Source organism: Cygnus olor, chromosome 2, assembly GCF_009769625.2.
Source record: "Cygnus olor isolate bCygOlo1 chromosome 2, bCygOlo1.pri.v2, whole genome shotgun sequence".
NCBI lineage: Eukaryota > Metazoa > Chordata > Aves > Anseriformes > Anatidae > Cygnus > Cygnus olor.
Genome location: NC_049170.1, coordinates 15,001,038 through 15,016,129, shown reverse-complemented (window position 1 = coordinate 15,016,129; position 15,092 = coordinate 15,001,038). Strand labels below are relative to the sequence as shown.

The 15,092-nt window shown below is 37.8% G+C and overlaps 1 protein-coding gene across 27 annotated transcripts in view; it reads right to left on the bottom strand.

Moving 5' to 3' along the window:
• PARD3 (par-3 family cell polarity regulator) overlaps window positions 1–15,092 on the bottom strand; it is a 453,149-nt gene that overhangs the window by 143,670 nt on the left and 294,387 nt on the right. For all 27 annotated transcript variants that reach the window (XM_040546998.1, XM_040546987.1, XM_040546992.1 and 24 more), the window contains 2 exons: window positions 12,026–12,253; window positions 5,975–6,191 (listed from right to left, as the gene is read on the bottom strand). In XM_040546998.1, the coding sequence (XP_040402932.1) occupies window positions 5,975–6,191; window positions 12,026–12,253 (445 nt within the window). The remainder of the gene's footprint in view (window positions 1–5,974; window positions 6,192–12,025; window positions 12,254–15,092) is intronic.

Genomic DNA, 15,092 nt, shown 5'->3' with positions numbered 1-15,092 from the left:
AGGACAAAGTAGCCCAGAGCAGTGCAGAGCAAGGTGTCATTAACAGTATTCAGCTTGCAGCCAGGATGAGGACTATACTCCTTCCCCAGAAAAATTAAAATCCAGCACACTTAGATCTTGCATCTAGGATTATAGTGGGTTGCAAGCACTTTTTCTAGCTGGTAGAAGAGGAGAAGCAGATGTGGACTTAATGATAGTTGTGCCAGCTGGCTCAGAGAGTAGTAGCAGGCAAAAAACAGAGCACAAATGGCCCCAAATTCCATTTACCTGAGCAACGACCCAGCTCAACTTTTTTTGATGAAATTTTTAGCATAAGTACCACAAGCTGTCTGCAATGTTCTCAGATGAGTATTAGCAAATCCAGGTGCAATTCAGTGTACAAGCAACAATCTTTGAAGTTTAAAATGATACAACAGACAGGTGCTTAAGCAATAATCTCTTCCTCTATGTTCTAAGACTCAAGATTTATGGTATTTTGTGCCAAGAGCAGAGCACTTAAAAAAAAAAAATCTAACTTGCAGAGTTTATTCCCATGTTTTCTACAAGTTTATGTATCAAAAAGTGTTATTCACCAGTAGAAAGTTCTATTAGCCATGCTTCCACACAAAATACAATTATTGCTGCTTCTTAAGTAATTGCATGATGAAAGTCAGACCACCGACTTTATCAGGTTCAAGGTATTTGCCAGTCTTGTTGACTGGGATATAATTCAACAGTGTTTTACACAAGTCAGAAACCTTTTTGCCATGTGCCTGCTTAAAAGTCTGAAGGTTGTTATTAAACCTTCTGAATGTTGTTATTAAAGGGACATATTCTCAGCACCTTGGAAGCAGCTGTGTGGGAAAAAAGGGGGGCAAAAGACAACGGTATATCTGATTTCAGCTAAACAAGGTTGTAAAATAAATTATCTATTTCCTCTCACAGAACAACACTACAAGGCTCCCAGTAATCATTTTAAATGTAATTTTAGGATTAGATTTTAATGGTAATCTGACATACTACATTTGCATTCACTATTCAGTGCATTGATTTACTCACCTGGATGCTTCAATAATCAAGAGAGGAATTGGAGATTAGTCACCATACGTCACAGATTTACATTTCTATCAACCTGACGGACCAGATCTTGAAATATACAGTCTCCAGTAATAAAAACACCTATGCATATGTTTAATGTGAAATATATTGTCTTGTTCCACAAACTTCAACACCCCTTGCTTATCTTCCCCATTGAAAAGCTATGTTTCTGTGGACTGAGGTTTTAATTCCTACAGTAGAAAATGTATTTATTTCTTGTTACATACTTATCCACAGTTTCTTCAAAGTATATTACATCCTTCTCATTAATAAACTCCAAAAATAATGAAAATATTTTCTAACTTAAACTAGAGGTTAAGACACAATAGGTATACCCCACAACATCTTTCATTCTCCTCAGCAGTTCCCCACAAAAAACTCAAACATACCGTTTGTCTTTTCAAACCCATTTTTATCTCATTGTATTGATATATATCAATTTGTTTCAGCATGTTTTTGTTATCACGCAGTGACTGTCCCTCCAATATTATTTTACCATGACATGACTTGTTGCTACTTCTCTTCTTCCTTTTGGAAACCCAAAGCTGCTTTTCTTCCCTCTTTTTTCTCAACATCTTAGTAGTTCAGTTTCTCTAAACTTGTTATTCCTCAGACACAGCCTTTCCTGAGACTGACCACTTTGCCAGACATAATTTTTCAATCACAAAACTCTCCATTGAGAGTCCTCCTATACAAAATCCCCAGTAAGGTTGTGGCCATCTACTTCCCTGCAAACAAAATAAATTCCAAAACATTAGTGGAACAATCACAGTGATGTCACTGTGTTAACAAGTCATGGTTCTGGGCTATCAGAGAGAATATTATACGCGGTTTGAGGAAGCTGGGGAAAGATGTAGAGCTGCCACTTCTTCCATCTATGACATATTATTTTATCAGGCTAGTCAACCATCTGAAGACTTTATCCAAGCTTGTACACTGTGAATAAGCAGGAAGGAAGTATAGGGATCTTAGGCAATCAGCTGCACCACAGCAGAGCATCATTTCATCCGCAGCTACAAGTAAGAACAATCTCAAATCTTACATACCGACAGTCCCCTTTCATAAATTAAAATATCCTGTATGTGACAGGGGCGGGAGGAAGGAAAAGAAAGCGACATACAGCTTTCTCTCTCAGGAGAGGAACATCACAGAATCCCACAACATAGAAGCCCATCAAATTAATGCATCCCTACCAGCACTGATTATAGGTGTACTGTTTGAAACTACAGAGCCTCTTGCTTAACGCAGTACTACAATGACTTATTTATCAACTGGATGGTTTTGTCAGGTTCATTTAATCAAGAAGAAAAATCTCTACAGAAATAAACAAAATCACACTCAGAAATGAGTAAATGTATTTTAGCTTCCATTTGGAGAAGCATAAAGATTTTTATAATCTTCTGATGTCAAAACATACATCCATTCAAGCCTTCTTAGCAGCAAAACACAAAAACTAGCAGAACTTTCTATCAGCTTCCCCAAAACTATTTGCTCAGCTGTCAATGGCCATCCAGGCACCCCTTAAATGTCAGCAGTGGAGAAGGTGGAATTGCACAGCCTCTCCCCAGTATGTGATTAAAGACAGAGAATATAACACATAATCCCACTGCAGGGATAAGACAGACAGGGGGATGATGCAACTGCTCAGGTAAAACAAATATGTTCTGGTGTAAGCAAGCTCTGCAGCACCCACAAGCAGCACCAAAGCTGATGTGTCAGCATGTCCCCAGAGAGATCAATATTTTTGTTCAACACTTTTCTAGGTTTACTTATACCCTATATTTATCTGTGAGCAGAAAGAGAGACCATTAAGCCAAACGTCAAATTTATAAATATTATTCTCTTCTGCTCTCCAATGTCAATTTGGAAAAAGAAATACACACATACTCAGACAGATTTATTTCACTGAGAGAAGGGTGAACTTCCAGACTGTCTGCAGCCCTGTGTGAGCAAAGGTCCTCTGGAAACAAAGGGAGCTTGGTGTGTGAGAGCACTGCGTTTTACAGTTCTTGCTCATGGTTACATCAAGCGTCTCTGCTCTGTTTGATGAAAGCAGTAAAACAATGCGAGTACTTAAAAGATTTACTTATGATTTTACCCTGCTGTCTGAATCATCCTGGGATTTCTTGGAAATGATGACTAGGTGCAGAAGGATAAATGTAACCTAGGATCCCCTTGTGGGAGTTCTCATCTCACGGTACAGTTTAATGAAGATCCCAGTACCAAATCCTAAGATTTTAACTGAAGGCAAGGAGACTTATTTTTATACATTACATAGACTCCGCTTCAGAAGCTGTCAGTTTGCATACAGGCAGTAAAAAGCCCCTTGGCTAAATACAGGCATCAAATAAAGTGTCAGTTAACAGTAATTTCACCCCGCAAGTGTTCTTGCCCATACAACTTAATGAAGAAAGATTGTTTTACGATAAGAGCAATGAAAAGGAGGAAAGAAAGAAAAAGGAGAAAAGAAAAAGACCTACAAAGAAATGACAGTGTTGCAAAGAACCAAAACACCCAATTACGCTTTGATCATGGCTTGAATTTCAAATGTTACTGTCATCATTATTTTCCACTGCACCACTTCCTTCCCTGATTACTCGGTATCTATGGTATACGTTGGATATACAGCAAAAACAAAGCATGATATAGGCAGAAGCACTAGCTTATCTTTCAGCCATAATAAAGCCTCTCTCTCGAACATTATTGAGAAGCCTGTCAACAAAGCGAATCTGAGCACTGAGTGGAAATGAGGCATAACGTTTAATTCCTTCAATCAGCATTTTCCTGTTTGCCAGGAGCACCTCTCCTGGGTGGGCTGACAAGGTGCAAGCTAATTTAAAGATCCAGGAGAAGTCAAACTGCATCCGGATAGCGCTGCTCCCACGTTAATTAAGAGGAGACTGAAAAGTAAAGTTCACTCAGAAATGGTACTGCGGGAAAAAAGAACTCAAGGAAACATTGACTGTTAGGAAGAGCAGACAACAAAGTGATCATCAGACCTTCTTCTCAGTAAAATTACAGATTAAAGATTTAAGAAGTGTTATATCAAACATACAGACAAGGTTACTTCATATTTTGCTGGGAGTGTCTGATTAAAAATTGTACTAATTGCCACTTTCACAGTCATTTCCATTCAGAGCTTTCAGAGCTACACTGGAACCAGACATGAGGCTCTAATGCCGGAGGGAAGAAAGCAGACAACAAGCTCTGGACTGACCTGGCCCTCCGAAACATGAAGCCTTCCCAGTTTGGAGGGAACCCTCTGCAAGTCAGTTCTTTGTCTGTGTACCAACACTTGCAAGATGAAGCAGCTCCCTCACAGGTCCTCTGGGCATCAGGAGCATTATACAGGGGAAACCCAAGGACTAAGGAGCTGCCCAGCTTTCTAGATGCTGTGTAATACCTTCTGACTGAACTGGCTCACCAAATAGCACTCATTACCCAATAAGCTACTTACAGCCCGCAGAATTTATCATGTATAATTTGCCTCAATTTTGCTTGTCATTTATACTGTGATAGCCATTTATACCAGAAATAAGAGTCCTAAAACAAAGCTGCAGAATAATGGCAAAGAGTACAGAAAAGAACCAGTTAGCGTTTTGCATCTCTAACCTTCTCCTCTCCCCCTGAGCAGGCTGCAGCCCTGCGCCAGGCTTCAATTCAGGCAGGCAAACACCCAGAAAATGAAGGTATCCCCACAGGACATTCATACGATCAGGCTGAGGTACTCTCCTCCTCCTGAAGTGTGGGGCTATCTTTTATGACACTCTTGGTACTGTTGTATATGCTGCTTAACAACCTTATATGATTTTGATTTTTTTCTAAACAAATTTTCTATTATTTTCAAACTTTTTAAATCCAAAGTTAACTAATTCTGTAACATCATTCAGACAGAACAACTCTCAAGAACCTCAGCAGGTACAACCAAAGTTCAATTACAGGATAAAGATGATAACAGGTTTTAAGTAAATTGAAGCTCCACTTAAAAGTTTTCAGAGAAGAATCACTGTTAGTAAAGCTTTAAAATAATACTGGTATCTCACTTCAAAATTAAATAGTGAATCACTGCATATATAAAAGAAATCTTCCTCATTATTATTTTTTCTTGGAAATATTTTTATTTATTTTAGCTAGCTAAAAGAAAGACTGAGTTTCTTACTCTCTCACCCCTTCCAAGTGCTCAAAGATGTTGGTCATGTTTCACCATTTACCCAGCACAGCAAGGTGTCCCTCAGCATTCTGCTCCTTTCAGATCACTTATGTCTGCTGGAGAGAGGATTCCCTTCAAAAAATTCAGTAGTTGGTAAAAATCAGGTCTTACACTGACCCTTTCTCCAGACTGTGGGTTCACAGAGCATCCAATCTTATTTAGATCCTGATTTCCTTGACACAAGCCTGCTGCTTTGCATTCTCAAACTGATGTCTCTCTTTCCCATCTTACCTCCATGACACCAAACAGCTTAACAGTAAAGCAAAAATACCCACACATTTAGTAACATGTAAGCTTTGGGTAAAGTATTAGGAACAGCACACAGGTTAAGAAGGGAGGGAAAAAAAAAAAAAAAAAAAGGAAGACAGAATTTGATCTGCCAAGGGATATGTGCACTACTTAAGATATCACCAATGACTCTTTCAAAGACCAAGCAGCTTAAATGCTTAAAACCCATTTTTCCTTTGCAGTCTCTTCAGCCCACTATAACCAACAGCTTTTCTTCCATTCTGAGCCTCTTGACTTTCATGATACTTTTCATAAACTGAGAGATATGCCTAAATAAGTTGTGCATGTATTTTTCTAGTGAAATACGGCCTCAGGAAATAGTTGCAATATAAAAGCTTCACCTAGAAGGCAAAGCTGCATTTTACAATTCATTCTCATATTTGATTGCAAAAGACCTACCTGAACATGTCTCCTAAGCCTTTCAGCATTCCTTTCTTTGCCTTAATTTTATCCTTCTCTTTATCTCGATCTTTCTTCTTTTCCTTTCCAGCCTTTTTTCTGTCACCTTTATCCTGGCTTCCATTCATCTGTCTCTCCAGTGAGTGAGATGGCTGGTCACTTGCTGTAGACACAGATTCTCTACCAGATCTTGAGCTTTCCTCTGTGTCTTCCTCCACTGAAAGCACAAATTAAGAAACATCAATGGGATAACAACGAACAATAAAGGCAGTTTTTTGGCATATTACATAATCTATTTTCAAGAAGGTTATATGCACAAAAATAAAATACTCCCATTCTTTTCCAAAATCAGTATCTGATGATTTGGGTTTCTCCTGGAATGCCCCTGTGTACTATTACATTTAATCTTAAAGACAAGGAATTCATTTTTGCAGAATACTCTGAAAACTTGATTCGTGCTTTGTGGGTACTCTGAATAACATGTAGATTAATAGGGAGCATTATTAAAGTGATGTAAATTGGACCCTTTTGTTTCAGCATCTAAATCAGTTGAAGAGAGCTTCAGAAATGTCTGCAAGAAACAGCAACAGTGCAGCATGCCCTGTCAGTAAATTCTTAGTAATACTCCCATAAAAATATGAAAGTCATTAAGGACTGTTAACCCTCAATAGAAGCCTTAATAGACTTTTTCTTCTGCTACAAATACTATAATGGTTTTCTTGCACTACTTCATTTCCTGGAGAAGTGTAAAGTACATCATGCATCATGGCTTTTGTTCTTCCATAGCAGTGGTACTGCTTGCAATGGAGCAGCTTGGGAGGCTCAGGTGTGGAGATTCCACCCAGTGCAACAAGCAAAACATTTTAAGAGCCCGTAACATGATTCTTCTCTGTTTCTAATCCAAGAACAAGACTCAGAGAATCCCAGAGTATACCCATGGTTAAATTCAAACAGACTACATGTATTGCAGAAAGCCTGAAACAGAAATGACCAAAAGAAACAATCCAATCAGAAACTGAAAACTCCCCCAGTAGTTTAGTGAGAGAAAAATAAAATATGTCAAGCACAGGAGTTAGAATCCTGCAGCCATTCTGACTTAGCTTAAAGTCAAGCTGTGATCTCCCAGGAGCTCTAACATGTTCTATCATCACACTAAAAGCAGGGCTACACCATCTTCCAACAGACGGCATAAAGAAGCAATTAGGATCACAGGTGCATACTTTGTAGTGTCTCCTGTAGCTCTAAGAGGCTCCAAACAACTTTTGGCAGTAGAGGTTGGAAAATAAAGTTTTGTTTTACTTTTTTTAAAGTATAGGGTATGGGAAATAAACTTTTTTTTTTTTTTTTAATAGCCAAAAAGATTTGGAAATTGCCATGACATAGAGGGAAAAAAAAAGAATCACTTGTTAATTTAGCATATGTTTACTTATTATTATTATTATTATTCCTACTAGTACTATTATTTGTAGACCTCAGCGACTCCCCTACAGCCAATGGAAGTGTGTAATTTTTCAGAAATTTCTCATACATAGAATACTGTAGAATATAAATTTGTTTTTCTTAATCATCTTTCATATTCACCTTACCAGTAATTCACTGAACCTGAAAAGTCTACAAATCACTAGCTGAAAGCCACTCAATAATCTATCTCTCTCTCTCAGATACTTGCCCAGAAAATACTGTTTATACTCTAATATTATAATACACAGACCTGTCCAATAGACTTACTACTTGCTCAGCGAGTATCCCAAGATTTCTATAAATATTCTCCAACCCTGGAAGATCGCATAAATATATTTCAAGAAAAACATACCATATCAGATAAATATCAACATTAATAACTATTTTTGAATCTTAGCTCTGAATTACATACTCTGAATTAAAAATCACCAGCAAGGAGAAAAAAGAAAAAGAAAAAAAAAGTCCCCAAAATTCTTATTAATTTATCCTCAGGACTGCTATGAATAAAGTAGATGACACAACTTCTCAATTGTAGGCACAGATTTAATGTTTGGATAATTTTATTTTAGAAAACTAATAGGCATTTCCTATACATGTCTGTGTACTAGCTGTACTTGTACTTTTTTTGGTGAAAGTGTTTTTTAGTCAAAGTTTGGGATGATATTTAATTATTATTAAAAGAGTATTGGAAAACCACTTTGGAATAGAGATGCTAATTTTTTGCATGTTAATTTATAGCTACAATCTGTTCCCGTTAAACCAACTAGACATTTAAATGATTGCACTAGCAAATGATTATAATTAGTAAAATAAAAAAAATAAAAATTAAAAATCTGGCAAATTCTGAAGTCAAATGTTTACTTGGTACTTCATTTCTAGAATTTCTAGAATTTTAAAGATGAACAAATTTTTTCCTATGGTTGTTCATTTTCATACGACAACACATTATTTTAAACCTAAATATGTATTAAGTGTATTGTGCTATGCTGAGCTGCTGAACAACTTGTCATAACAATGCTTCCTCTTATTGTTTTGCATATTCTATGGAGATAATATTGCCTCCTTTCCACAGTTGTGCTACAATAAATATTTGTCTATCACACCCATTTTGCTCGCAGTTAACGCAATAGCTTAGAATGAGTCGTGTGAACTAGGATGCCTGTTCTCTCGAAATAAACACTGGTGACTCTACTGGAGTAAATAGATTTCCGGTTTTCTTAAAAAGGTACAACATGAAGAAACTTGTTTCACTTTTATGCAGAACAGTCATTCTGCAATTAACATACACCTAATTACTAGTGTTTAGAACAAATGCAAATGCTGCTCAATTAAAAATTCAAGCCCAGGCTACAAATGAAACTTCTAATTTTTGCTAAGTTGAAGTAATGACATTAGGTTGCCACAAGGCGCAGAATGCATTTGCTTTGGTGCTGTTACTTCCTTCCTTCTTTTCCTGCAGCCTCCTATTCCCCCCTCCTCCCTATTCAGGATGCTGAAGCCAAAAAAATAAATTGGAGTATACTTTAAACATCAATTAAAGCTGAAAACTAGTGTCATTTCATGAACCACACTGTACTGAAGAGATCTACACAAACAGGTATTATGAAGCTATCCTCCTAATTAGGCCATAAAATGGAAAAGATGCACATGAGGAATCAAAGCTACTTAATGTGAAGCTATTTTGCCACTAAGCTTCCAGGCCTCTTATTGTGATATTTAATACAGCTGCAGATTCTAGCAATTAAGATTCAGCAAAAGATTAGAAAGCTTTGCCGATCTCTCCCAATCCAAATGCCCTGTTCTCATTCAAGTCACTAAAGATAAACATTTTGCTTTCAGTCAGCTATTTCAAGTATTAAGGAGGCAAAAAAGAAGGAAAAAAAAAAAAGAAAATCGGGCAAAATGATCTGTAAAAGCTAAACACCCACACCTTTCCACAAATATTACTACTTTACAGAGATTAAAATTCATACCCATCTTCTCAAATACTTCTTAAAATGTTGTCCTGGAACTGGACACAGCAATCTGATTTTCATTCCGCATCTAGTAATTTAATAACATCTTTTTCCAAGGACAGCAAGTACATTCATATGAGAGTTAGCCCCTCTGCTATATATGCTACCTGTATTTATATAGCTTTCTTATATTGGGTGATGACATGTTAAGAATTATTCTATAAAATATATTGCAGTGCTATTATTTGCTGCTCCAAAGAGGGTCAATGTCTGGAAGAAAAAAGCACTCAGCACTGAAACATTTGGAGAAATACTTGGGAAAAATATCAAGTAAAGCAAATGAATCCAACCTCAAGGGCATCAGCAAATTGACCACCAACACGTTTGCCTGGGTTTTATAATACCAGAAAGCCACATTTTAATTTCAAACAATTACGGAATAATTAAATGCAATTAAAAAAAAAAAAAACTTATGCCATGTCATTATGGCAGCAGTGAGACATTAGTCACATTAGTACCACATTGTTAAATCAACTTCTATGTATTCAAAGGTGTCCAGGCTTTTTCCAGCTGAAGACATCACTTGGCAAATTCTCTGGAATCTGAAGCCACATTGAATTTACACAAAGTGGAGGAGACCGCACAGACACAGATGTGTTCCCAAAAAGACAGACCTCAGTACTGTAGACCTAGTATTTTGAGCTGATCCCAGGCCCCATATGGCTGGGCCAGCTCTTAAGCTCCCCCAGTCACCATCAGAAGCAAAAGCCTAGAGGGCCTTCTGTGCCATTCCTGGGACTGAGCTGTGTCCAGCCAACATCCTGCATTTGCTTTACTACTTGTCTGCTTCTATTACCCTGGCAGTCCGAGTTTCTGGATTACTATTTAGATGTTTTATTGTAATATATGGAAGCTATTAAAACACATGCAACTTCAACAGAATGTGCGGTAGTATGCATACAGCTAGGTCACACTTCGTTCAGCCCTTCCTTACCATATGGGATTTGAGAACAGTCTCACTCTGGCTCTCCCATGACACCAAGATGGCTCTTGGTCCATTAATGTCAGAATTCTTCATCCACGAGGAAATAAGGACAAAGACTCACCCCACGGCATTTTACTTTCAGCCAGAGGGTTTTGTCTGGTTTCCACTACTCCCATGCAAAGGATACAAAGGCCATCAAACAGTTCCTTTCTACTCTATGAGTTGTATCAATAAGCTCAAAACCTCTTGCAGTAATCTCATAAACCTACACTCACCTAGAAAGTCTTTCTTGATAAGTTTTGCTGTCATCTGTAACTTCTGGATAAGCCCTAGATATTTAATGCCTCAAAACAGGATATTACTCAGTTGGCTCACAACAAGCAAGGCCCTTTAGAAAAATGCTGTCTTGTGTCCCAGAAGACCACAGGCACGCAGTTTGGGAGAACGATCAGGATCACTACACATTTTCTCATACCTGTTCTTCTACTGGCCAGGAATAGATTGACAGCAAACAGCACCAGACCAGCATTTAGCCTCACTGCTGTGTGAAATTGCTAGGTGCTGGGAAAGGGAAGCAGAATTAATTCTGTCCATAACTACCTTTGAGAAAAGTGACTGGCAAAATGACCTCCCTTTCAGCCTCAGAACACTTTTAGAAACAGACATATTAAAAGAAAAACAACAGAAGAGTTTTAAAAAATAACAGTGACTACACAAGCAGCTTACAACAGAATATTACAGAATGACACTTCTGAAAAAGATTTTCTGAAAGTAAAAAAATTTTAAAAAGAGAGTGAAAAATCTCTTTTCAAGCTTTTTCTGTTAGTGTTCGGGCTAAATATTTTACCACTTCAGCTTTCGAAATATCTTCTTCATTCGTAAACTACTAACTAGCTGCAGGTTGATTAAAAAAAAATCTACTGGTGTGTGACAAGTTGAAACTAGTACAACGTGAAGGTTAAAAATTCAATAATTTTAATACAACCCCTGATTGAGGTAATTTTCCATTCACACTATTTTCATTCAATATGAGTTGTCATTTTACCAGCCCATTCTTACATAGTTCAATAATGATAAGGTTAGCTTTGAAGTGATTCTTTTATGTTAATGACATTCTCCACATGTTGGGTCATACTTCGGGTTAAAGAACTGAAAATGTAAATGAATGCCCATTAGGGTGGGTAATAGCTGATCATTAACTTTATATTTTATTAGATCTGCCAGCCTTACTCATTCTAATTAAAGGACAGTGATTTCTTTTTTTTCCCCCAGACACTACAAATGTAGCCTTTCTAAGTTAGATGCACCTATTTTTGTAACATGAATTCAGTGTTTCTTTTTCTTTCTGCGTAAAATGTTTCTAATTTACATCAGTAAATTAATTAGCTGTCTTAGAGAAAATTTTCATGGTAAGTAATTTAAGTAAACATAATCCTAATAATCTTATTTCCTTGTTTTAGGAAGGAAGGAAGCTGCAGAGTGTTGCAATCTGTTAATGCATATGAAGGGCAAAAGCCTGAACAAAGCCATGAAGAGAAGTTAGTTCTATTCTTTTAAAACCCTAGGATAATCTTCTATCACTTTTAATCACCTTCTAAAGGATTAACCTATATTGTTAACATTCTTTATGTATAACAATAGTTTACTTACAAGTTTCCATGCCTTCATCATCATCATCTGCTACAGGTTTATCATATGATTTGTCTATGGCAGCTCTGAAGCTTTCATTGCAGCCTCGTCCTCGGATAATTCGTGGGCGTGGGCGGTGGAAGGGAATATCACCATTCAGAGTCACCTCAGCAACCGCTGTCTGCAGGCTTTCTAATGAGCTGGATTTCTTCAGACCTAATGAAGGCCCCACATCTCTGGTTGGGGAACCTTAGTGATTTAGGGAAGAAAAAAAAAAAGTAATTAGAATTAGTGTAGAGAACTGCATGCTTGATTATGCATATCCATTGTGAAAGTCTTTGGGGACACACTTAACATTATTCACATCATCTCTCAATAATCTGTAGGGAATTCTCTGCAGATTTGTTGGTCTCAGAAGTGAATGAGTATGTCAAGTTATAGTCAACGAAACCGACAATGTTAGCAACGTCTGGCTTTTCAAATTAGTGAAAATATACCGACATCTATTACTATTATTTTAACAATTTGAATGATAAAGTAATCGTGGGGCTTTAAAAACACAGCTCATGAAAACAACAGAGATACATATCTAACTGCATCAGACAAAGCTATTAATTATTTTTTGTTTAGAGCAGAAAATTTCATCTGTACTAGCAACTGAGAGCATATTCTGGGCATGAATCCTACTGTGTTTAGAGTAACATTCTTGCAAAGTACCCCAACTTCTGGCTTCAAGGAACGTGTTGTTTGGTTTTAATTGAGTTTTAAAGACTCACATCAAAATGCTAACTATTTCATAATGAAATACTTCTGAGAAATATCAGTTGACTTGCTGGGATTTTGTGAATTTGTTTTAAAAATTCTGTGGAATGGACCCAATTAGTCAGGCCATACCAGCTACCCGGCTGGAAAAGAAACACATTCCTGGCAGTGAGCAGGTTGGTGCTTGGGCAGCCCTACAGCTGGGGCTGAGGGCAGCTCTTATCACTGCTGCACGCTCAGAGGAGTGCCAAGAAAGCCCTAGCCAGTATTCTGCAAAACTCCTTCCCTATCCAGACTTGTCTTGTCTTTGAGGACTAAATGTCTAGCTTCTGTTTTTAGATACACACGCTGACAGTGCTGACGACTGCACAGTTGGATCTCACAGTTAAAATGGAGAGAGATCTATCAGGCAATAAATAGATAAATAAAAATTCACTGTGTTTATTTAGAGTGATTTTGTTCACAAGTGCAGAATAGTCCTGGACAGCTCTTCGATAGGATTTGTGGCTTGAGAGAAGAGGTGGGACATGATCATCTCAGCCAAATTTCCTGAAGTTATGAGATCAGAGCCCTCACCTAGAATATGGAAAATCCCTTTTTTCTTGACCTGAAGGGAGCAGAACAGAGAAGGGTGCTGTGGCACCACAGCAGTCCCTGGGATTGGGAAGCAAGTTGCCACCCTCATCTTACAGAGGTACAGAAAAATAAAGGGACTTGTTCATAGCCAGACAGCTCCAGGAGACAAAGCCAAGCACTGAACAGGACAAACAAACCAATAAACAACCTGCTTGTAAGCAAGGGCTGGTGTGAATGATGCAATAAACGAGTTATCTTTTTAAAGTATTTATATCAGAATAACAAAAAGCTCTGGAATTGACTCCTGTTCTGGTAGATGTTAGGAGGGAGGAGAGACAGTATCTGTCACACTTCTGTGACACAGTTATGTGAAGTTACCTTAAATTGGGAAGGGGGGAGGACGAATAGCACTAATAACAACAGTTTTTCTCATCAGTCAGTGCTGGGTGGTGTGGGATGGAAGCGGGAAGAGAGGTGCTGGATCTACAGAAAGGCAGCATGGCAGGTCCTCTCCATATTTTTTGCTAGCTTGGTGTTAGGTAGAGCAAGGTGACAAATGCTTTCATTTTCCACTCACCTATTAAGTGTCTGAACAACTAAGTTAAAATAAAATCCCTTAGATCAAATAGATTCAAGCAGCAGCTGTCAAAGGATTCCCTTTCAGCTGCCCTACTTTTGAGATGAATTTGTAAACAGAAACAAAACAAGAGTCTTTTTTCACAGGTCTGAAGTTTGGTTCCCCCAGAAGTCTGGGGTCCTGCTGTTTTCACCCTCAGCTGCAAACAAACACACCCCACCAAATTCAAAATTTTATCTTGATGAACTCGCATCTTGCAGAAGAAGCCACCCTCTCACTCACAGCCCCTATTTGTTGGAGAGTGAGGGTCATGAGGATAGCTGGGGGCACAGTGCGGCTGCTGGGTGAGCAAGAGCAGGCAGCCGGGACAAGGATGTTTGATGGCTTCCCAGCTGTGCAAACAAACTGCAGTCCAGGTTCCCCCAAGTTTTGAACACGGCCTTAAGTTTAATGCAAGCATTTTCACAGAACATTATACCAAGTGAAAGAACTTCAACTTGGGCAATGCCCTATAAAACTGTCCACTTTCTAACATATGTCACAAATTGCTGGTCCCCCACTAAAGCCTGCAGTACACAACAAATGAGATTTTGTTTTTTTTTACTTTTTGGGATTGTGTTTTGATAAGAACAATCCACAAGACAGGAAAGAAAAATGAATGCAACATTTTGAAGAGGAAAAAAATAAAAATAGAAGAGACAGAACAATCCTATACAAACCAGCTGTTTGACAGATTCAATTTCATATACAAAGGGAAAGGGTATCCTCTTTCATGGCAACTTTCTGTAAACTTCCTTATTCCAGATTCTGCTTTGCAACCTTCTAAATGAAATGCTCATATATCTTTTCCTAATTACTGAGTGGCTTTTTTTGTAAACAGTAATTATAAAGCAAGCATTTATATGCCCATTTATGTTCATAAAGAACATTAAAAAAAAATCCATTTCCTGCTACCCAATACAGATCTTTGTGAGAACAATATTTATATAAGTTGTGCTTTCCCAAAGGAAAAGCTAGATGGGATATGACCCAATGTTCCTTCAGTACTGTAAAACTAATAACGGATTACAGAAATGATACGAATATTTATTGAACTTGGGTGGCCATGAACACAAATGTGGACAGGTTGCAGAATTTGAAAGAAGAAAATGTCATTACACAAGCAGTTTAAGC